The sequence below is a fragment of the Balearica regulorum genome, chromosome 2, assembly GCF_011004875.1.
Source record: "Balearica regulorum gibbericeps isolate bBalReg1 chromosome 2, bBalReg1.pri, whole genome shotgun sequence".
NCBI lineage: Eukaryota > Metazoa > Chordata > Aves > Gruiformes > Gruidae > Balearica > Balearica regulorum.
In genome coordinates, this window is record NC_046185.1 from 47,731,617 (window position 1) to 47,754,863 (window position 23,247).

Sequence of the window (23,247 nt, forward strand, 5' to 3'; positions counted from 1 at the left end):
TTTGAAGTAAAATGTAGCTAAATGTCCCGAGTGAGTTCTTGCTATAGCTCTACTACCGTGTTGGCCCTCTTGCTGAAAAATGTCCATTTTTCTCCTACAAGGTGGAATCTACCAAAAGAGCAGAAGGATGCTCAGACCATTTAGGAGAAGGCTGAGAAGAGACGGAGAGAGTTCACCAGATGGAGAGAGGGAGAAGGAAGCAAGGACTGCAGCTGAATTTCAAGTAGAAGAACATGGTCCTTTGGACAAGCTAGTAGTAACCAAGAGGAAGGAAGTAGATGGGCTGGTTGGGATTCTAGCTGTGGGTAGCTTCATATTGTCCCCTCTAGCTGCCCATTTGAGTAAGGCATTACTGACCTTGAAAATTTGCCTGACATCTAAACCTGCATAAATAAAGCAAAAGCAAGCAGGTAAATATTGGCACCACCGACATGTTTTGCGTTGTTCCCTGCATCATGTCAATGCTGTGCTCTGCCCATGATCCCAGATCACCCACACAGCTCGGGAGCATCCAGGCTGGGGAAGCCCTCACATCGCACCATTCATACACTGGTTGCATCTGGCTGTCTCTGATTTGTCTCAAACAGGAACAGAGACAGTGAGTTTTCCCCCCTGCCCCCCCTCCCTCAACTCTGCTGTAAGTCCAAATATTTCTTTTCAAGCAGTGCCCAAGTCTCTATCTTTTTTTTCTTCCCCTCTTGGGGATTTGCAAAAGCTCATTTGAACTCCAGTGTCCCTGTACCGGTGCAGTGGCCAGTGAATGCTTTATGTTACAGGGACATGCTACCTCTCAATCTAAACGTGGAATCCTTCCTGCAGAAATATCCATATCTCATGAAGCTGGAAAAGCATGGCCAATATAGAGCAAATAAATCTATCTGCATGTGGACTTTGACTGGTATCAAACTGGCTCATTTATTGCCACAACTCTTTGCTGGGAGATTTTTGTTCTGCTGTAGAGCTGCTAAATTCCCCTTGAGTACTATTAGTGTTGCTGCTTTTTATGTCTCTCTCCATGACACTACTCAATGCAAGTTATAATTAACTCAGAGGAAGTAGAAGGGGATGGACTCTGTCTGTTTAGGGACACATGGGTATAGAATGGGAAAAAATAATACCAAATAACCTTTGGGCTTTCTAGTATCCCCTGAATCCTTGGGCATTGGCTATTTTCAGACCTCACCTTTCTACTGAGGAGCAGTCCAAAGGCTGTTGTCAGCAGCAAACTATGGCAATCAGGACTGGTTTTGGGGGCTGAGGGAGGACTTGAATAACTTGACTTGTAAGACCTTTGTACTGGCCTTTTGCACAAGACTGGTTTTTAGCCTTGAAGAAATACAGAAGCCACCCCCGGCTGAGATCCTAGTATCAAAGGTGAAAACGTGTCTGTTTTCCAGCAACACTAGACAATCCAGTGAACAATTTCTTGCTTAACTATTAAAGATTTAAATGCTAAATGCAGGACCTATCCTGACTCCCACAGATGCCCACATTTGTGGGTGCACACACCAGCTGGAGGGCTGTTATGCAGCTGAGGCATGCAGAAGCAGGCTGAGAGAGGGTAGCACAGCATTTCTGAAGGTGCGTGCACTTAAACGGGATCCTGGCAAGGTTTCTTGCATTTTTTTTTAAAAAGTACTGCATTGTGGAAGAAGAAAAGGGTTGAAAAACTAGCAAACTAGTGATCACATTGCATGGGCTTTGGACACAGAAATTACTCCCCTAGCAGCAAATAGTGAATGCTAATAGGATCTTAGTGATCAGCTCACAGAATCCTTGGAAGTCGACAAGAAAAAATAAAGTGTCCTTACTGACTTTGACATCTCTCCTGCAGGTACATACAGCCATAAGTAACTTCATACAGCTGAATAAACCTACCGAGTTCAGCAGGACCACTCTCATGTGCACATTACTCACCTGGATCTCAGTAATGTACGCTCACAGTCTAAATAGTTCATACTTCTGAACTATTCAAAAAGTGAGTTTCTGAACCAAGAAGGCATTTGAATAACTAGCATGCTATTTTGATCTGCATTCTAATTTGAAAACTCATCATTATTTACATGATAAACATAAATGGTGCATTTGGAGTTGTTATGGTCCATCATGTAAATCCGTATTTAAGCATTATGAAAAAGAGGATTTGTGACTCAGTAGATCATATTAGCTGTAGAGCAGCTATTCCAGTTGATCAAATCTATTTTCTTACTGCCCAACGCGCATCAAGTCCGTGTGATAAAAAATCCTTGTGACATATTTATTGCTGTGTGAAATGATGTGGTCATTTTTAATTTCTTTGTATTTTTTCCTATAATATTCTAAGCAGTTTGGCATTCTCTGAGAACAGCAGTCTTACTCTAGGTGGCCCTACGTTGATCTCAGCTAGGTGATTGTGAGTGATGAGCTCCCACAGGTTTAACAAAAGTTGCCACAAATATTTTCCCCCTCACTTGGTGATGCCTATGATGTTCTGTGGGCACGTCCTCATCACAAAAAAACCCCATGCCAATTCCATATACTCCTTTCCTAACCAGAAAACACCAGGTCTGCACTCTCATTTCCCCTGTTTTGAGCCGTTCTGTCACTGATCCATCGGACTTGGTCACCCCAATAACCTGGTAGCATTTAGAGCTGGTCTCCTTGCCCAGCAACTGTTTTGCAAAGCAGATTCAGTAGCAATGGGTTTGGTGGCCTCTTGTCACCGCTGCTCTCTGGGGCACCTAGTTCTCCTGCCCGTGCTAACCCTACAGCTCAGACAACCAGCGGGTCTGCCCTGCCACGGGAAGAGGCAGTCAGAGGCAGGCTCGTTTTTCCTTCTGTTCCTCAGGTTGACAGTCCCAGGCAGACAGATGAAGGTATCTCCCAAAGATCTATACAGCTGGTGCTGAAGGGAGATGTAATAGCTCTCTGTCTTGTGCATGGCAGTACACGCTTTTCTCGCTTCATACTGGGCCAAAAAGACCAATTTCGTTCTTCTTGCTGCTGCTGTCAATGCTGCATCAAATACATGTGCACTCAGACAGGGCTTTAAATGTAAACTAGAGAGATCAGCCTTAGCATTTGGCCATCAGCTGGAAATTTTCCTTCTTGTTTCCACCCCAGCTGCAATCAGAAGACACCTGCAATTACTGCGATTTTATTTATATAGCACAAAGTTTTAAGGTACTGTTAATGAGCTCGTGTTCTTAGGATACTCTTAATTGCCAGCATTTTGTGTGTGTTCTCCATATGTTCTTGGCGGGGAGACAGAGGCAGATTTTTGTCCCCTCAGCCTCCTGCAGCAGAACTACTCTGTAATCTTTCCACTCTCTCCACTTAGGTCACATTTTTAAAGCGTGTTTTGGCAACTAGGGGGAAACAAACTTCAGTCTAGATCATCAAGGATTTCTAGAAACCAATATATTTAAGAAAGCCGATGCTTTGTTATTAAAACTGAGATTATCTTTACAAAGCCCCAACAGTTATTGCTATTAGCCAAAGCTTGTAGAAGACCCCCACAAATTCTGTTTCCATCTTTGATGAGAACAGCAAGTAGCGGGGTCCCACCCTGTGTGCTGCTGTGCTTTTTTGCATTCTTGGCTGAAATCTATCAGGAGATGAGTCAGAGAGAATCGAAGGAATAAGGAAAAGGTAAGACAAACGAAATGGCAAAATAAGGGCAATGTTCTGCCTAGCAGATGTTCGGTATTCCTACAGTCTTGTTACCTTTGTTTAAATGTTTGAATCAATGCTCTCAGTTTAATAAACAAAACAGATGCAAAATTTGCAGCTAAGTGTTAGGAGCGAATGTCAAGGCACAGCGAGCGATCTGCATGTCCCCTGGGACTGTGGTTTTTGGTCCAGGATGGCAAACCTGTTGTTAGAATTGTTTCCAGATTATATCCCGCTGGCCCTGATTACCTTGATGTTGGGGAAATGTCTCGAGGGACGTAAATTGCCTAGAATCATTTGCAACAGCTGCCAGCGACTGCGATTCTATGTTATTACAAAAGCAATCTCCCTTCCTGGGAATTTGATTTGCAAAAATAGAAGAATTAATAGAAATAGAAAGAAAGGTTTTAAAATAAGATCAGTTTCCAAAAACCAGGTGCCCTTTTTGACACAAGTATCCCTTATGCTCTCAAATGGGAATAATTACAGAAGTGACTGTCACAAGATGGTACCTGCTTATGAAAAATAAATCTCTCCCTTGAATTTAGGCAGGCGTGAGTCAATATTTCTTGCAGAAGAAATCTCTCCTTTAAGCTCAGTATATTTTCTGGAACAATGGATATTGAATTGTGTCTGTTAATATAATCACTTGACATCTACCGTTTTGTATATTTCGTGTTCCAGTGAAACCTTCTCTGTATTGCTAATGAAATAATTTTTTTTATGTTCTCAATAATCATTATTCTCTTTAATGAAAAGTTAGGGCAGATCCTTCAGTCCTTACATGTGGGAATAATTTCTACCCTCACATTACTTTCTTGAGTAACTTAAGCTGACTTGAGTGAATTAAAGTTTTGTAGGGATGGCTTGTTCATAACTTAAGTGCTAATTGACATCTATTTCAGAACATGACATTCCAGAATAAAACCTACTTTAAGACATTAATGCAATTACGGGTTTTATAACAATTGGCATAATTATGTTTTGGTAATAACTAATAAGTCATTGAGGTGGAATGTAAGGTAATGTTTCCTGCCAGCTGCCTTCAAAATTCCTCTGTCAGAGACAATGAGAAAGATCTGTCCTGAGCCACATAAAGCATCTCCCACAAACATGGTGAAATAAAAGAATAGGAGACACAATACTTTCGTCTCTTAATTTTGAGGCAGGACTAATTCTAGTGCTTGGAAATGTTGGAGCTCTAGCATCACAAACGAAACAAATTGTTTCATTTGAATGCTTTTGCATCAGAAAAGGAGTCAGGTCCAGATACAGTAGTCGGTCCAATAAGTGATTAACAGCTGAAGTGAGTCACTGGTACTTTATTTCTTATCCCCTGCTCTGCCTCCTCTTTAACACTCAGGTAACTGTCAGAAAGGGACCCAGCTATTACAGATGACAAGGGGTAAATGCCTTCATGTTGTCCTCCAAAGGTTAAGGTTTACCAACCTCAGTTGGAAGCCACAATCTCCAATAACCATTAATCCACTAAACTCCAGTACGAGTGAACATATTTATGGCTGCAGTCACTAAAGGGTGAAATAAAGATTAGTTTTTAGTTAGGAACGCAAAGCTTTTTAGATCAATACAGACCCACTGCTGAAATCAATCTAAAGTTTGGAATTTTTAAGTAAAGATTTACTGGGCTTCCTTGTACAGTTAATTTTCCAAAGGGGGAATAGTCTCAGCAATGTTACATAGTAATCAAATTGAGTAAACACTAGTCAGTTCGTAAACTGACCTCAGTTATGCGCATAGCAAATGAGTGTACAGCAATAAAAACACCCATAATGTGGATAGTAAATTTGCCAATAAACAGGTAAAGCCAAAATGCACATATAGACTAACATGATAAAATATTAGTAGCTACATTTGCCTATTTGAAAACATAAATAATCAATAGACATTAATAATGAAGTTGTTCGTGCGTTTCTTTATTACTGTGCATATTAAGTGTTTCAATTATTTCTACTTAGTTTGATAGATAAATGTATATGCACATTTTATGCCTTGAAAAGAATATAGGATTACTCTTCAAAACAAAAGCTACTGTTTAGATGAAAGAACAAGTGGACTGGAAATACACAGCTTGTTATACCCCTCTGCTGTTCATGTTTGATGCATGTATACAATTTATTATGCAATTTCTTGAGATTTGACAAAGTAATTGTCTGGCAAACCATAGCTTTAATGATGGTTTTTCTGCTTCATACGAAAGGTCTGAAGGTAGTGTAGGAAAATGACTTAATAGATCAGTGTCTATAAATGCTGTTAATGCGTATTATATATATATGTGCAATGGCAACCCAAGTTATTTTCTGAGTTACCGCACAATATGTTGTGAGATTCCATGTGGTAAATTTGTTTTTTGTCATCAGAGCTACTGCATGAAATCTTATATGTTGAGCTGTAACTTCCAAAATAACTCGGGTCACTGCCCTAGCTTTAGTCTTGGTGTCTGTCACCTGGAGTTCTTGACAGTGGACCAAGGGCTGTGAAGAAGCCTGGATGTTATAACAGCGCCATGGTAGCTTAAAAAAGCCAGAATTTCCATTGTTAATCCCATTTTAAAGGGCTTGTCGCTTGGCAGTTAAAATCCATTCAGGTCTGAAACCAAAGTCAAGGTGCAATATATAAATTTCCTTTTAATCATATTCATTTTAAATCATTGCAGCTATTCTTGAGATAAGGACCACAGAAATCCTGAAGTTTTATTATTTTGAACACTTTTGCAGTCTTTTGTAACTAAAATGTGTCTAATTTTAAAAAATGAAATTTCTCAGTAGAGGGATGTTCTTCATTTTGCCTGTCTCCCTGTTTTATCATCGGTAAAAGACTACCAGCCAGATTCATAGCTTGTGTGAGCGAGCACTGGGTCCACTAGGACTGTCCCTTTACATCAGCAATGAACCTTTGTCTGCCGATGAGCTGTACTGGAATGAAGTTAAAAAGGAAACCTTTTTCATTTTCCTCCGGTGTCATTCCTCAGTCCTAGGATGTTTGGAATGTTTATTTATACCTTGAGGTAAATGAATATGAGGCATTGGGCAGACAGGAAGATGTTCTCTCGTGAGCAATAGGTACCTGAAAATCACCCAGGCGACTTGAACCAAAGACGAAAAAAGAGAAGTTCTGGTGACTGGGCTCTGACATCAAGTATTGCTTTATTCTATTTTATCTCCATTTTTTAGGATTAATAATATCTACTGTCATACCCACGTTTTTGCCTCCCATATAAGGCTCATGAATTAGTTTGTTTGATAACAGGGAGGACTAACGTTTCCTCTTAATCCTCTGGTACAAGAGAAATAGAGCTAGTATTGATTTCCTCACATTCCCCGTTTGGTACCATGGAAATATTCAAAAAGGTGAGGTGGGAACAATTTCCAGCTGTGAACGGCTGGCAAATCTTTCACGCCAAAGCAGACCGCAGATGATCTGCTCGTATTCCAAGGCAATGTCACTCAGAGCCAAATACAAGGACGTTTTTATTATGTGAACTAGATGCTGGCCTGAAACAGCTGGCTGGTGACACATGGGACCTTGCCAGCCATTCAATGATGACTTCTTTTGGGTTTCTACTGCCTGGGCCAGATTCGAAGCAGGAAGCTGGACACAACAGTCCACTTTGCTGAGAAGCAGAGAAACACTTCAGCGAAGGACAGGGATTATTTTCCTGCTCCCATTTTCTCCTCATTCAGAGTATCTGCTACCAAAGTCATATCTTCCCTGACAAAAAAAGTGTATTTTTACAACGCTACACCAATCTCAGGTTGCTATTTTGCAGCTGGGCCTAGTGGAGACAAGACAGAGGTCCTTGTTTATCGGGGTAGCTAGTTGGGTTAAGTCTGAGCCGCTACTGGAGTTCACCAAAATCACCCTCACCAACTAGTGAGGGTCAACACCAGTTACGGGACTAATGCTCGACCTTCACTGGCTACATAAAGTTAAAGATTACCTGGTTTTAATCTCATGAAGCCCTGTCTCCATGTTTTCTGTTTGTTTTTTTTCTCTCAGCAAACTAGCTAACTCAAGTGAGCAGGTTCTGACGTTAAAAATACAATTTGGAATATGGGGGAGAAGCAGCACATTGACTATTTCACAATGGTGAATAGGTCTGCTTACTGAGAAAGCGATGACACATAATCTCTGTAGAGAGATCATCTTTTTCCCCTCTGCAGCAGAACAAGACTGTACTATGTAAGCACAACCCTACTATTTAAGCAGCCAGGTCAGAAGGTGCTCTGTGTTATTTTAGAAAGATGGAGTAAAGCAAGGAGAGACCTTAAACCTTAACTCGCATTTCCTTTGCTTTTTACACTCATGTTTAACTTATGCCCCCCAAATTATGTTAATAAGTATCCTGATAGTCAAAGTTAATGCCACATTTTATTTTAAATCATTATTTCCTCACAAGGGAGTCGACATCCAATGAGTCCTCTCTGCTGCATCCAAAAGGAGGAGACAATCTTGGGGCAGTTGAAATGGAACACTACAGGAAAGATTTCTGTCCCCAGAGCACTTAGAAGTGATGGAGAACAAAAGTCTTTGTCAGCAGACTTTGCTTGAAAGGGAATTAAAAAATTTTCACAACTCTTCTCTCCGTTAAAAACTGTTAGTGCTCCCTTGGGGCTTGTGAGAGCCACGTTAAACCTATGGATTATGTATTACTTCAGTTCAAAAAATGTACTCTAAATCTAGCCACTGCAATCCAGCTAGTTCCTGTTGCTCTGAAGCTTGCCCTTTCCCCCACGTGTCTCAAAATGCTGCCTCAAGAAACCAAGCAGCTGGGATGGAGCACCGTCCCACTTGGGGATGGCCGCTTACAAAGCTTGACCGTGACTTTGAAGCAATCGCGGTGCCACTTGCTGCCAACGTATCCTCCTCCTAGTTTTGCAACGAGTCCTGTGTGCACCAGGCTGGGAAAATTCAGCCAAACTGAATGGTGAATGCAGACATATGTCCCACACCAGGAAAGTATTCCCTTTCAAGAGAGCACTTAAGAATATACTTTAAGAATTGCTTAAATGCTTTCCTGAACAGAAATGGACTTAAGCACAAGAGAGGACTCCCTTAATTGGGAGTACAGTGCAGACACAATCACTAAAGCTCGTATTATGTGCCTGAAAATCGAGTCCCAGAGCGTAAGCTTTTCCGAGTGATGGTTAGAGGGTTCCTAGTTGTAGCATGGTTCTGTACAGAAGGATTTGCTTAATCCACCTTGCTTTTAGATTGCAATTTCCCCAAGCTTAGCTGCTTCTTTTAACAGTTCTGAGTTCTGCCCCCCCAAAGTTATTTTAATAACTCTTTCAGAGGCAATACCTTATATTCTGATTTTTCAGAAGCTACTGGTTTTCCACAAACTTTATTCGTGTTATCTTGATTGCACAGCATTGCTTTGAATGGCTTGCTTTTTTATTTTTTTAATGTAGTTTACCCTATTGCCTTTTTGGAGACTGGGAAAGGAGGAATAGCAGTTTGTCTTCCGGTGCTCTTAGGATCATCCATTTAGGGTCCTGTTTAGCAGCTCCCAGTCCACCCCCACCAGAGCTTTGGGTAAGCAGGGCAAAAGTCTGAATACTTAATGGTATTATGACTCTTTGTTACAGAAAAATAATCTGCTGTGCATACATTCAGGCGTAGCAACAACACTTCACGATAAGTCTGTGTGTATAAATAAAACCAGGCGGTATTCCTGGAGGAATCTCAAAGCACTAGCACTATTGGTTAACCAGGACACAACACAGGCGATCGGGACACCTGTGCCACCTCTGGGGCCAGTTACGCCAGTCTCCAGAGCCACGCGGCTGCAGCAGCCACTGGCATAGCAAGCATAATAGTAAACGTTCAAAAACACCCAGCTGGGCTTGGAGCTGGGCAGATGTGCTCAGCAGGGCAGATGGACCGCAAGCTGGGAGAGCCTCGGACTGCACTAATGAAAACCCTTTTTAGCATTTGTTAACTGAAGCACAGAGATATGAAAGGATGCACCTGGGTCAAGGTTGTTACATCTATATTATTAGACCCAAGATAACTTTGGATTTCAGATCTCTCTCTCCCTCTCAGCTCCTTGTAACGCCTCGTATCTCCTCAGTTTCCAGGGAAAAGGCGTCCTCAGGGAACAATAATGTACCTGCGAGCTTTGGATGGCTCCCAGGCCCAAACCCCAAAGTGTGCAAGCCAGCGTAGGTGCAATCACTGTGTGCCAGTGGTGAGAATCCAGATGTCTGGACTCATGGGCTCTAACAACCACGACAACCCCCTGACATCTTCCACCCCTGCCTTACTCCTAGATTGACATTACCTGGCAACAGATGAAGTGAGTAGTTCATTTGTACTATGGGAACAGTGCTGCTGTGATGTCAGGTCTACCTTCAGAAGTGCGAGCTTACAAACTTCCACGTTGGAAACTTCAGGGTGGATTATACAACGATGTTCGGCATGAATAGCAACGCTATTGGTAACAGCCAATACTGCTGTTGCTCATCTATTTGTATAGTACTTGTACTACAAAAGGGACCTGTGTGCTCAGATCTGACCAAACTACTAGTGTGGCATGTTACCCAACAAAAACGATCCAGCTTACCTGTAGTCTTTACCTCTCTGGAAGGTCCCCAAGAGTATTTCCTTTTCCTGTGGTGAGAAATCCCGACTGCATACAGGTGGCTCTGGTGAGCTCTATCATCTCTGTTCTACCATTTGAAATACAACAGTGGCAGAAATACAGACCGCTGAGAGAGCTCAGCAGGCCAGACGACATGCACAAAGGCGATTTCTGTGCCCCAAACAAGGGAGCCAGCTGAAGTTCTGTTTCTGACAGCAGTCTCAATGACAAAGGAGCAAGTGTTCAGAATTGACACTTGTTTTTGTTCTTAATAATTAAGATACTGTGAATGTAACTTGATTTTTGAGCTCTGCCAGGATATCAGTGTGTATTGCAACAACAAAATCTGCAAAAAGTGCCCCACAAAACATCAGTTGTGCAGAGATATGTTTCATATTACAAGCACAGATAATAAAGGAGTTCTAAATGTCTCTTTTTCACATAATTACTCTTACTGAAAAGTATTTACCTTGCTTATTTACCAAGTTTGTTCCCTGGGATTTTAATGACAATGCCTTATACTGCCTTGATGAATGCCTCTTCTGCCTGAGGACCTCTTCCTTCAATTGCAAGATGTGATTCGGTTCCTTGTGCAGTATTGACCTCACTACCACAAGCCTCTGCAATGAGGCTTCAGTAAGCTGAGGAGTCTGCATGGATGGAAAGAGATGAGTTAAAGGAAGACAAGTAAAAGCACATCTACTAACCTCTGGCTTTGAAAAGATGAAAGCATGGGGCACTGCCCACTGTTCTTTGGAAATCCTGCTTAGGGATAGAGCCCTATAGCTACGATGAGGAAGGCTCAGGAGTTAGTATGTGCTCAGTGTCTCAGGAGAGGTGCTCTTTGCTTCCAGTGGTTTCCCTGAAGTCTGTGATGGTCTCAGGCTTGTAAGCTACAGACATGAAGTCCCTGCTTAAACCAAGTAGCAAGTACATCTAGTTTTGCTCCACAGAAAAAAAACAGATAATTTTACATGGTGCAGGTCAGGGAGTAACCGCAGAAGAAAGAAAATACGGTATTTTCTCCTGACAGCTGCTGCCTATAAGAGAGGAACTTTAATTTTCTACTTTGCAGATATAATGTGTAAAATTTTGAAAAGCACCCAAGTGAGTCAGAAACTTTGAAGTCTCCCTTCAAAAGTACTCAAGCCCATTTAGAAAATACCATGCCCAGGACTTTTGGAAATATTTATCCAATGTATTTCATAAGTGACCACAAATCCTATACATAACTTAGACTGAACTTTATTTCAACTTGAATTAGTGTAGCAAAGTTAAATAAAAATTAACCAGGACTTTTCACTAATGAGCAAAACATACCAGTATGCTAGTCCCAGAAACTTGCTACACATTGGTACAGACCTATTTTGGCAGCTTACGACAGTATATGAGTGTGTGACACATCACTCAGTGAAAACTGATACAAAACCCCATAGGAATTACTTACAGCCACTACAGCAGTAAAGTTCAGCAGCACAAGTATGACATAAAAATTGTTCTTCCCATCTACTACAGTTGGGAGACAACTCGCATCACTGAAGACACCAGCTACTATCGAAATGGAGGCATCTTGTAATTCATGTTTCTCTTCACCTGAACAGGGTCAAAATCTGGGTGGCCAACAGGGTACAACTGGGAGGAAGGGAAGGCACAACGGGAGCAAAACAAAGAAAACGGTTTTAGAAGCAGATGTGATGTCTTTCTTTTGGGAAGAATACCATGCCTTAAAAACACCAGCTCCCTAGTTTCTCTTGGAAATTTCTTGCAGAAATAATAGATGTCCAAGGAAGGAGGAAGAGAGCTATCTGGTGAAAAAAAAGAGAAAGGTATGTATGGCAGAACTTCTATTTAAGGTTAGCAGAAAATAAATAAACGCAAAAACTGCCTTGATGCCTTTCAGTTCCACTCCTTTGCATTTGTGAGCAGTCTGACTCCAACTCTGTAAATGCATTGGCATCCTTGGCCAAGTCAAAGAGAAAGACCATGAGACCTGGCATTCAAAGTCCCACTCCTGGTGTGTATTTTAATTAGTGGGAGCCTGACTATTATCTGGGAAAGGGGATGGGGCTCATGCCTTTCACACCAGGTAAAACTTTCTGTAAGTGCTGGCTCCAGTCTCCTTTCATGTGCATTTCATTCAAGGGCATACATTCCACCTTTTTTTTCTTTTCCTTTTTTTTTTTTTTTGACAATTGGAGGTTTGACAACAGAAAAACAGAGCTATAAATGTTAGGGTGCAATATATCATGAGATAAAGTGTGGAGAACATGTCCTCTACCAAAATGCCCCTTGGTGGAAAGAAAAAGCCCCAAATGCCTACAATGACAATTCCCTCTGCTTGTTACAAGTATAAAGGAGCAAAAACCAAAACAAAGCCCCAATGCATGGGCTGTGTTGTGCACGTTTCTAGGGTATCAGCTCTGGCAGAAAGTTGAAAGGTTATGTTTGTGAAATAGCAGCTGCTTTCCTGCCATTTGATTCAGGCTTCTGCATTGCAAAGTCTCGAAACCGAAAGACAAATCTGACAATATGCTAATCTTCCAATAAAAAAAAAAGTGACTTCTGAACCCTTATCTGTTGAAGAGCTGACAGTGAAGTTCAGAGACGGTTGTCTAACCAGACAAAACGATAGAGAAAATATGCCTTCAAACAAGATCATAAATCTTGAACAGTGCAGGGGAACAAATGTAAAGGGAACGTTTTACCACTAACACCATTTAGTAGCCTCACTTTCTTTCTCTCCCCTCCACCCCTCCAGCCTCATCACACTTGCAAGGAAGGAGGATGTATCCTTTCAAAGCAATAATATAAATACAAGGGGGTGGGGGGTGGGGGTGACAATATATTGGGTACTGAAATCAGACATTATTTCCATCACATCTGGGGCTGTGGGGGGAGAGCACAGACACAAAACAAGTAGTGTGCAACCTGAATACAACAGACTTACCCCCCCCCCCAGCAACACACACACACTCGCACACAAAAAGTTTGCATATTGCACAGGGCGCTTTAAGATCATAAATCTATGCATGAGAAAGATGTAGTGGAAATTTTTGGGGGGATTAGAGTTTATTTTTGTCATCTCTGTGAGACAGCTACTCATTCATCCAGATCACAGCTAAGAAAAAAGCTGGTCACAGAAATTAGCAGTTTCAGCTCAGCAGCAAAGTCGCCAGCCTGTGAAGGCAGAGAGAAATTGACTAATTAGCAATGCGCACTAAAACTTGACGGTTCTTTATAGAGAGAGAGAAGAGAGAGGGAGAGCGAGAGGGAGGGAGGCAGAGAGGAGGGGGGGGCTCGCTTTTTCCCCTTCTTTCTTCCAAAGATGTTTGAAATCGCAGTCATTTACGCTCGACAATTTTTACAATAGCCTTGAGCCATAATTTTGCGAGTCTCTCCAGCATCCATCCCCCTGTATGGTCTCTCTCCACTGGCCATGCACGACCGTTTCTCTCCCCAACCGTGGATTTCCTATTACTCTCGTTACGACTCACTGAGCCCCAGGCCCAAGGATAATGATGTGTTGTTTCTTGGTAGCATAATTTGTCACACGTACATTTTTTCTTCTTCTTCTCTTGCAGAAAGCTCTGCGCTCTCTCTCTCTCTCTCTTTCTCTCTCTCTCCTTCTCTCTCTCTCGTACATTTTCTTGCTGTTGCTAATTCATGGTGATCAAATGATGTACGACAAAATAAATTGTAAAGAGTGACTGCTCCGAGTTGGGAACCAGAAGGTTTTTTTTTTCTTTCTTTCTTTTCTCTCCTTTTTTTTTTTTTTTTTTTTGGAAGGAGCGAGCAAACCTTTAAAAAGGAAGGACAATTGATTTTTTTTGGGGGGAGCTTAAGTGAACCTTTACTTTGGCAGCTGGTTGTGGAGCAGGTAAGTTTCTGGCCTTGTGTCTAACCGTCTCTGTGCATTTTCTTGTGTCTCCTGATTTGTTTGTTGTTGGGGGAGAGGAAAGGGGTGTCTGTGTGTGCGGGTGTGTGCACTGGAAGTGTGTGCGGGGGGGGGCAGTTGTGTAACGAACGCGTTTGCGGAATAAACTCCGATTGCAAGAAATGGGCAAAACGAGGAAGAAAGAAGGGGAGGGAGAAAGAGGAGGAGTGTATGTGTGTATATATATGTGTGTGTGTGTGTGCATGTATGTATGTGTGTGTGTGTGCGGTGGGGAGGGGGGGATTGACCGGGTCCACTTAAAGGGAGAGGCTCCGGGTGGTTTCTGTAGCCGGCGGCGGGGCGCGGAGCGGGGCTGAGCGGCGCCGGGGCAGGGGAAGCGGCTGGAGGGAGCCCCTCGCTGTGCCGATAAATGGGGCGGGGGGGGTGAAGGGAGGCAGAGGAAGCCCAGCGCTGGCGAGGAGCGACAGAGCGCGCAGCAATGGCAGGAGCAGGTCTCGGCGGGATCCCGCGGAGGAGGAGGAGGAAGAGCGGCGGCGGCGCTCCGCGGGGCGGGATGCGGCCAGCGCGGGTCGGTGGCTGCGCAGCCCCCGCAGGTGCGGCCGCAGCTCAGGGCTGCCCCGCCGACCCCCCCTCCTCGGGCCGGGCACGGGGCCGGGGCAGGGGGGTTGCGGCGGGGCCCGGCCGGACCGAGGGGCCGCCGGGCAGGGCCCTGCTACCCACCGCCCCCTCCCGCCTCCCCCGTCCTTCCCCCAACTTGAACTTCACGTAGTTACCGGAGTTACGGCAGCGGCGCCGTCGGCTGCGAGGAGAAGCGAGCCGGGCAGGACAGCAGCGGGCGGCCCCTCGCCGGGCCCGGGGCTGCCGGTCCCCCTCACGCCCCCCCGGTCCTCCACGGTGCGAAGTATTGCAACCCCCCGCGCTGGGGCGGAGAAGGGGGGGGACTCAACTTGGGTGCCGGCAAGCGCCGGGGCCCCCGCCCCGGGCACGCCGACCCCCGGCCCCGGGGACGAAGCGGGTCCCGGTGCCGCCGAGTTGCCAAAGCGACCGGAGGGGGCCGGGGGCTGGCGGCGGGCAGGGCGGCAGGGCTGTTCGCCTTCCAGGCAGAGTTTCAGTCACTCGATAGTTTTTCTGGGCACCGCGGAGTTGGGGGGGGGGGGGGGGCTTATTTTGTATGCGTTTTGATTGCTTGGGTGGTTGGTGGGGGGTTTTTTTCGGGGGGTGGCTCAGCTTTGAAAACGTCCCCGGCTTCCTCGCTCCTCCCCTGGAGAGCAGCCCAGTTTGCCCCGAGGAGGGAGGAGAAGGGGGGGGGGGGGGGGGGGAAGGCAAAAAAAAAAAAAAAAAAATCTCCTCCAGCCCTCCCAAGCTGCGGCCCCTCCGAGCGAACCCGTCCGTGCCCGGGGCGGGGGGGGCGGCTCGGCGGGCAGAGGGGAGCCCGTCCCCCGGCCGCTCCCCCCCGCCACCGGTGCGCACACAGCCGGGATGCGCCCTCCGGGCCTCTAAAGCTTTGTGTGTTTATTGTTGTGTCGTCCCGTGTGTCCCCCCACCCCGCTCTCCTCCCCACCCCTCTGCCCAGGTTGGAGGAGGGTTTAAAAGGCAGGTGTGTTGGAGGCCGCTCGCCATGTCCAGATCCGGGGACAGGACCTCCACCTTCGACCCCAGCCACAGCGACAACCTGCTGCACGGCCTCAACCTGCTGTGGAGGAAGCAGCTCTTCTGCGACGTGACCCTGACGGCCCAGGGCCAACAGTTCCACTGCCACAAGGCCGTGCTGGCCTCCTGCTCCCAGTACTTCCGATCCCTCTTCTCCAGCGGCGGCGGGAGCGGCGGGCACCCCCACGCCCTGGGGCTAGGGCCCGGCGCCCAGGACGGGCTGGGGGGCCCGCCGAAGGAGCCGCCGCCGCCGCAGCCTCAGGAGGAGCCCGGCACCCCGTCCTCCTCCCCGGAGGACAAGCTGCTGGCTAGCCCGCGGGCCATCAACAACCTGGTGTTGCAGGGCTGCTCGTCCATCGGGCTGCGGCTGGTGCTGGAGTACCTGTACACGGCCAACGTGACCCTCTCGCTGGACACGGTGGAGGAGGTGCTGTCGGTCAGCAAGATCCTGCACATCCCGCAGGTCACCAAGCTGTGCGTGCAGTTCCTCAACGACCAGATCTCGGTGCAGAACTACAAGCAGGTGTGCAAGATCGCCGCCCTGCACGGCCTGGAGGAGACCAAGAAGCTGGCCAACAAGTACCTGGTGGAGGACGTGCTTCTGCTCAACTTCGAGGAGATGCGCGCCCTGCTCGACTCGCTGCCCCCCCCCGTCGAGTCGGAGCTGGCGCTCTTCCAGATGTCCGTGCTCTGGCTGGAGCACGACCGGGAGACCCGCATGCAGTACGCCCCGGACCTGATGAAGCGCCTCCGCTTCGCCCTCATCCCGGCACCGGAGCTGGTGGAGCGGGTCCAGTCGGTGGATTTCATGCGCACCGACCCCGTCTGCCAGAAGCTGCTGCTGGACGCCATGAACTACCACCTGATGCCCTTCAGGCAGCACTGTCGGCAGAGCCTGGCCAGCAGGTGAGGGGGACGGGGGCGGGGGGGGAAGCTTCCCTCACAGGCGCCCCCTCGGCGGCTTCTGGCTGCGGGAGGTTGTGGGGGAGCGGGGAGTCCCCGCAGGGCGCGGGGCCGAGGCGGCGGCGGGCAGGGACCGCGCGGGGGCCGGGCCGGGCCGGGCGCCCTCCGGCGGGGCAGGGGGCGGCGCGGCGGCTGCGGTCGGGCCGGGCGGCGGGAGGCCGTCCGCGGCGGCGGCTGAAGGGCGGCGGCGGGGCCGAGCTGCCCGCCCCCCGGCACCGCCAAACTTTCCGCCCCCTCCCCCCGGCCCGGCGGGGCCGCTGCGGCCGGGGGCGGAGGGTGGCCGTTGGCGCCCCGCAGCGCCCCTCCGGCCGCCCGCCCTTCGGCGCGGGGGGAGGCCGCTGCGCGGAGAGCCGGCCTGGGCAGGAGCGGGGCCGGACCCCCGGCAGGGCAGCGGCGGGGGCGGAGGCCGCGTCCGAGGGCGGGAAGCGGCCTCGGAGGCGGCCGGCGGGGCGAGCGGCCGCGGGTGCCTCCCGCGGCGTGGGTCGCTCTGCTGCCCGCCCGGGGACACCGTGCCCGCCCCGCTCCCCGGGCTCCCGGCGTGCTGGCGGCGGTCGTAGCTCCCACAGCCGTCGTGCCTGCTCCGTGGGGCTAGCGTGTGAATGCGAAGCTTCTCCGTGCGTGTGGGAACCCGCGCCTTGGGAACCTGTTGTAATTATTTGTTATAGGCCATATTTATTTTTTTTTTCCCCCCCAGTGCCTACTCCTTAACAAGGAGTTGCATCTGCGGGGTGTCCTACATCTAATTAATTATTTTTGTCAATAACCGCGTTACTTGTGCACACCCTGGTCTTGCTGATGTTCGGGTGATGTCTGTATTGTGCGTGGAAACTTGTGACTTCATAGTCCTTACATCTATGACATGTCAGTTATTTTCAGTTAATAAGGTAATGAATCATGATGTCAAAGATTGACAATATGAGGTTGGTGTTAGGAACTGAAAGCACAGCATGTAGTTTAATGAGCAGTAAATATACCCAAAATGAAGGGGATATTTATTTTTGTCCTTTTAAAATATGTTTATACTTCATTTCATTCAAAAATGGAAAGATAATACCATCTTCCAAGTACAGTGGCATGGTAGCGCAGAAATCAAAGCACACTTTGTATTATTCAGCTTTTTAACTAATAGGTGGGTGTTTTTAATGACTTAGCAGCAGCAAGAAAAACTAGTACATTATTATATGTTTTAGATAATACGCTCTGTTAGCATTAATGCAGAGGATTCTTCCTATCTTCATGTAATAGGTACCCCGATGATTTAACTTTGAAAATGCTGTGTCTTCTTTTATTATCTCTGGCTAGCTCGCTCTGCTAGTGTTTTGTCGTGCTTATCACCTTGCTGTCTAACTGATTCTCGCTCCGAAATCCTACAGTAAAAAACCAAATGCCAGCATTTTGCAGTGTAAAGTATTTTTGAGACACCGCTGTTGTAGCTGGTGCGTACCCTTTTTATTTCAGTATTCAAAACTGTTGACTTTCAAAAATGCAAAACCCACCACCTCCTTCTCAGTGGAGATTCTGCACGCTGCCGGGGGGCATGCCGGGGCTCGTGTCCTGGTGGATTGCTGAGATACCAGCCGGCTTGGTTCAGTGAAGATACCTTCCAGCTTCACTGGTCCATGTCATTTGAAGGATATGTAGTGGTGTTCTGACCACTGAATGCTTACAAGTGTCATGGATGCTGCAAGAATCTGATACTCCTGGTGCTGGGAGCTGGCTTTGCCTGTAAGCGGGAGTGTACACAAAAGGATCGCACTTTAAGTAGGCCTAGATTAGATTCTGAGTTGTGCTTACTTAATGACTTATGGGGGACTCCAAATACCACAAGTGCCACGGGTTTTGTTTGTAATAGGTCTGTGCGTCTGTGCAGACAGTAGTATTTCAGAGACCCTTAACTGTAGTGGGTGAAAACGTACTGTCACCTTCTCGACTTTAACGCGTGCTTAATGACAGCGTGGTAACTGGCTTCTCTTGATTGGGTTCTTTGGTGGCCGTGAAATCGGAGCAAAAACATTTATATTTCTCTTAGTTATAAGCAGCCATTAGAACTTACTCAAAATGTTAAAATGTTGGAGATGTTGAAATGCTCTGTGATACAGCGTACAGTTGGTATATTTTCGGTTTTGGTCTTGGATGATATTCCTGGGAATTCATAAAGGTCACGAAGGCCCGTCTTTGAATTTTAATCATTTTAAGATTTCATCAGGCTGCCTAAGTGTACAAATGCCTTCTTAAACATGAATGGAGGAACAAAAGAAACATGCTCAAGACTATAGAGATTTCCATACTTGTCCTTCCTGTTACCCATAGTTTCTCTAAAGCTGCAATTTTGACAGGTAGACATTCATTCAGTAAAATTTTATTTTAAGGAAGAAAATCTGCAGAGTTTGTTAAGTTACTAATTTGCAGAAGGACATCTTAAAAGTAGCTAACAGTTAAGTACGTGTGCAAATAGATAATAATTATTACACAGAAAAGGACTTTAAAACTTTGATGACCTTCTCTGTGAGCAGTGGTGACCTTGGTAATTTGGGATTTAAAGTTTAATGAAAGGTCATTCACAAAACATTCTCATGTCTTTAGAAGGAGATTAACTGTTCCCCCAGTATGAGTTGGTGAAAATACAAGCAGCACAGTGCCATAGCCACCTGCTTACTGTGTGTTGAAGAAATTAGGAGAATTGCACTCAGAACTTGCCAGTAACTTTTCTGCATTTTTAAAAACTTTTTTTTTTTTTGTAACATGGTACTTAAAAAAGCGTGTGCACGTACATACGTACCTATCCATATGCGCGCTACTACTTTGGAGTACTTTGGAATTGGTACTGTGTAATGGGAAGTTCGCAATACAGTGATTCTCTTCTGAAATGTACCTGTAAAGATGGCACTAGTTGTTTCTTTAAGCTTATTCTTTATGTGGTAAATCACACGTGCCCGCTTTTCTGACAAACACAAGTTTTTGCTGTTGTTAGGGCTGGAAGAAAGCGATTTGGCATCATAAGAGCCAGTGTGTGCACTATGAGTGGAGTTATTTATCAAGTTTGTGCTACAAGTGCACATCCTGCAGTGCAAGCAATGCTGGGGCTAGTAGGCACCCAGTTGTATTTTGTGCTGCAGTGAAAAAGGCTGTCAGGGAGGGCAAATTTTTATTTTTTTTTCATGAAATTTCCTGAGAGAAGGTAACACTTGAACACCCTCATGCATTTTTGTAAAATTATTTTTCAAAGTACAGCAACTAAACGATCATCTTTTAAAAAGTTGAGGAATGATGGTCCTGACTTGCGAACCTTGCCGTGCACTCGGAGGTTTAGGACTTCACCGCGGGGACTGGGTGTTTTGGCCCTGGTCTGGCATTTGATCAGGTGCTCAACTCTAAGCAAAGTTAGTAATTCTGTTGACATTGATCTCCTTTTTCCAGGTTAATGCTGGAGCTTTCTGGCCGCTGTGATCCTCAGCTACAGTAGGGCCTCAGCACACAAGCTGCTATTAAAGGCTCTTGAGGCACAGTCAGTTTTGACATCAGTAGGAAAAGTCCCAGGTGATTTCAGCATGGAGAGGGTTGGGCCCATTATGGTGACCCTGAACATTAGACCTCAATGACATTTTTCTGTCCCTGAGAAACACAGGTGACTGTGCTGTGTCATGTTTTCTGTAGTTCTGGGAAGAAAACGCATTTAGATAGAGGAATGTTCATCTTCCGATTATTTATTTGACTCTCAGGACTTCACTGGAGTATTGAGTTGATTAAAATGTCTCTGTGCTTTATTGTGTAATATATTTATATAATACATGGTATGTGTTTTCAATTTTTAAAAAGTTCTAGGTTAGAGCATTATCATGTTGCTGGAAAGGATTTCACTTTTAAAGATGCGTGAGCTAGTGATAATTATTGCTTCCATGTTTACTTGCAACAATGAAAATGGTTAAAAACACATCACTGCGATGAAATGCCTAGCTTTTAACTTTAATTTTGCTTGTGCTAATGCACAATGTAGCTGTGGACAGAGAATGGAACATTATAAAACAAATATTTAAATTACGGGGCTTATTAGTAAATTTTTTACCTAAATATTGTTGCCTTTTTGTAGAACATTGCCATGATTTTATGGTTTCGCTCGCCTGTAACTATTGACAATGACTTCTGTTCCAGGCAGACATGAGAAGATAGCTAGGTGGGAAGAGGCAGCCCCTTACGGCCTGCGAGAAAATTTTTTTGTCGGCTGCAGGACACACGGAGCTCCTCTTGACATCAGCGGGTGTTTGGGCTGGTCAGGATTTGCGGGCAGAGCAGCAGTTAGATGTCTGTACAGCTGCATTAGGTACCTGACGGCAGCGGGGAGTGAGGAAAGTAAAGCTGGAAGAGAGGGGAAAATGCAGAAAAAGAAAGGAATTGAGATACCCCAGGGGAGAAATAAGATGTAAGTAGTGGAAGGAAAGAAGTACAAATGAGGGAAAAGGGGAGAGAAGAACAGTTTTGAAGGGAGAAAAGTGAAAGAATAGGATACCAGACAGGAAAGGAGACAAGCAAAACAAAAAAGACTCCAGCAAATAAAAAGAAGAGAGGGAATGAAACAAAAGGAAAACTAATTCTTGGCAGCAACAGCGTCTGTTGTCGATAAGAGCTGAGTATTTCAGTTTCTGGAAGAGCTGTTTCAGATGTGGGGGAGGAAAAGTGGATGGGGATCAACCAAGTGTCCTGAAATGGGAAGAGTTGTAGGCAGGAAATACGGAATTAAAGAGTGAAAGAGAGAGGACGGAAATAAAAAGACAAAGAGGTATAAGAAGGCTAAGCCTGACTGTGTTGTTTTCTGGGTTCAGCAAGGTCCCGGCATGTACGGACCCTGCTGTTTTCCTATACTTTTGTTCCCTGGACTGCTAGACCTTGGGGAGCTTAGAAGTACAAATTCTGGTCCCGCTGAAGTTAATTGTAGAGGTTTTTACATTTCTCTGATTTCAGTGGGGAGAGGATGTCACCCAGACTGTTCAGTGTTAGGTAATATTAGTGAAAGCGATAGCAAATTAAACAGTGACAGGTGATGAAGATGGTAAGGCCAGCTTTCACTCAGTAGGAAGGTTGTCCAGCAATTAAATAATTTTCTTCTTGAATCCACTATTTGCCTACAAATCTCACAGACTGTAGTTCAATTTGATTTCTTTTGTAGAAAATATTTTGTAAGATTTTTGTACGATCTCAGTAGGGCATGTTTGGTGGTTGTGAAAAAAATTGCTTGTTTTTTCACTAAAATACATAGTTGTGCATTCTAGTAACAGCCACCTGCCTGTCCCTTTGAGATCCTGAGACCAAGATATGGATTTTTAACTAATATTTGTACTCATGGTTAATTGCAAGTGAGAAATATTTCAGATCCCAAATTAACGTCAAGATAAAAACCATACCTTAAAATGCATGTGAATTATTAACATTTGTATTATAGTGTGAACGAAGTGAACGTGAGGCTCTGGTTTATTTTAGTGGGCTTTGGATCAGGTTTTACGTGCCTGAATTAATATCAGGAAATTGTTCCTGTGCCAGGACTCTCTCAGCTGAGCTGCAGAAGGGAGACTGACACGTTAGAGGCGGCAGGGAAGTGAACCACAGACCTGTAGTCAGTTTAATCCTAGTTAGTCTCACCTACTTGCCTTACGTGCATTCATTTGCCTTTGGAGACAGGCTAGTGCTGAAGTGTTAAGTGGGGAGATGTGGAGTATCCAAGAGGGAGGGAGGCCTGGAGATTAGGTTACGGTCAGAGGCAGCACCATTGTCCTAAAAGGACTGCTGCGGGTCAGGACAGTCCTTGGGAGCCTTCTTAAAGATATGTGTGTCCTGGCTGGTAAAATCCTTGAGAGCTGCGGTGGCATTGGTGATAGCCAGTTTCTTGGCCCAATTATTAGGAGAAACATGATTTATAAAGGGTATTTAATGGTCTTTCTTGTGGGCAACCGTCTTTCCAGCAGCTGTAGAGGAAGAAGGGGTGCCAAGTACCATGTGCAGGTACTCCCCTTGCCCTGCCAGCCAGCGTCCCTGTCAGAGGTACTAGCTGGGGTAGTCTCCTTTCTAAACTGCCAGCTCCTCCTGATTTATGTCCTTAGGTGACACGTAGTCCCAATACCTCCAGCTCGTTCCCCACCTCATTCCCTCTTTTGCTATGGAACTCCAGTTTCTCAAAGTCCTCTACTTCAAAGCCTTTTGAAACTCCAAACTACTCCTTTTCCCTCACCAGTCTGCCTCTTAGGCTCCTCCTTGCTCCCACGCCACGCTGCCAGATACAGCTTTTCCCCAGATCCAACTTACCTGAGCTTCACCTCTGCCTGTCCCTACTCTCAAATCCTCTGCTACCATGGACCCCTCAGTGCCCCTTCCACTGGGCTCCCTACCCGACACACACCGAAGCCGACAGCGCCAGACCTCTCAGCTTGGCCCTCAGCGGCTGCTGCAGCCGGATGTGCTGTGCTGCTCCTCGCCTTTCTGTCACCCTGTCCCTTTT

At 45.9% G+C, this 23,247-nt stretch overlaps 1 protein-coding gene across 5 annotated transcripts in view; it reads left to right on the top strand.

Annotated features, from left to right (window-relative positions):
* The first annotated feature begins 13,327 nt into the window (after positions 1–13,327).
* KLHL14 (kelch like family member 14) overlaps positions 13,328–23,247 on the top strand; it is a 63,276-nt gene continuing 53,356 nt past the window's right edge. The window contains exons 1-2 of one of the 5 annotated variants that reach the window (XM_075744168.1): positions 13,328–14,132; positions 15,724–16,706. In XM_075744168.1, the coding sequence (XP_075600283.1) occupies positions 15,769–16,706 (938 nt within the window). In that variant the 5' untranslated portion in view covers positions 13,328–14,132; positions 15,724–15,768. Of the gene's footprint in view, positions 14,133–14,499; positions 14,744–14,923; positions 15,273–15,433; positions 16,707–23,247 lie in introns of those variants that run through there. The other 4 variants (XM_075744170.1, XM_075744167.1, XM_075744169.1 and 1 more) reach the window with 4 other exon arrangements.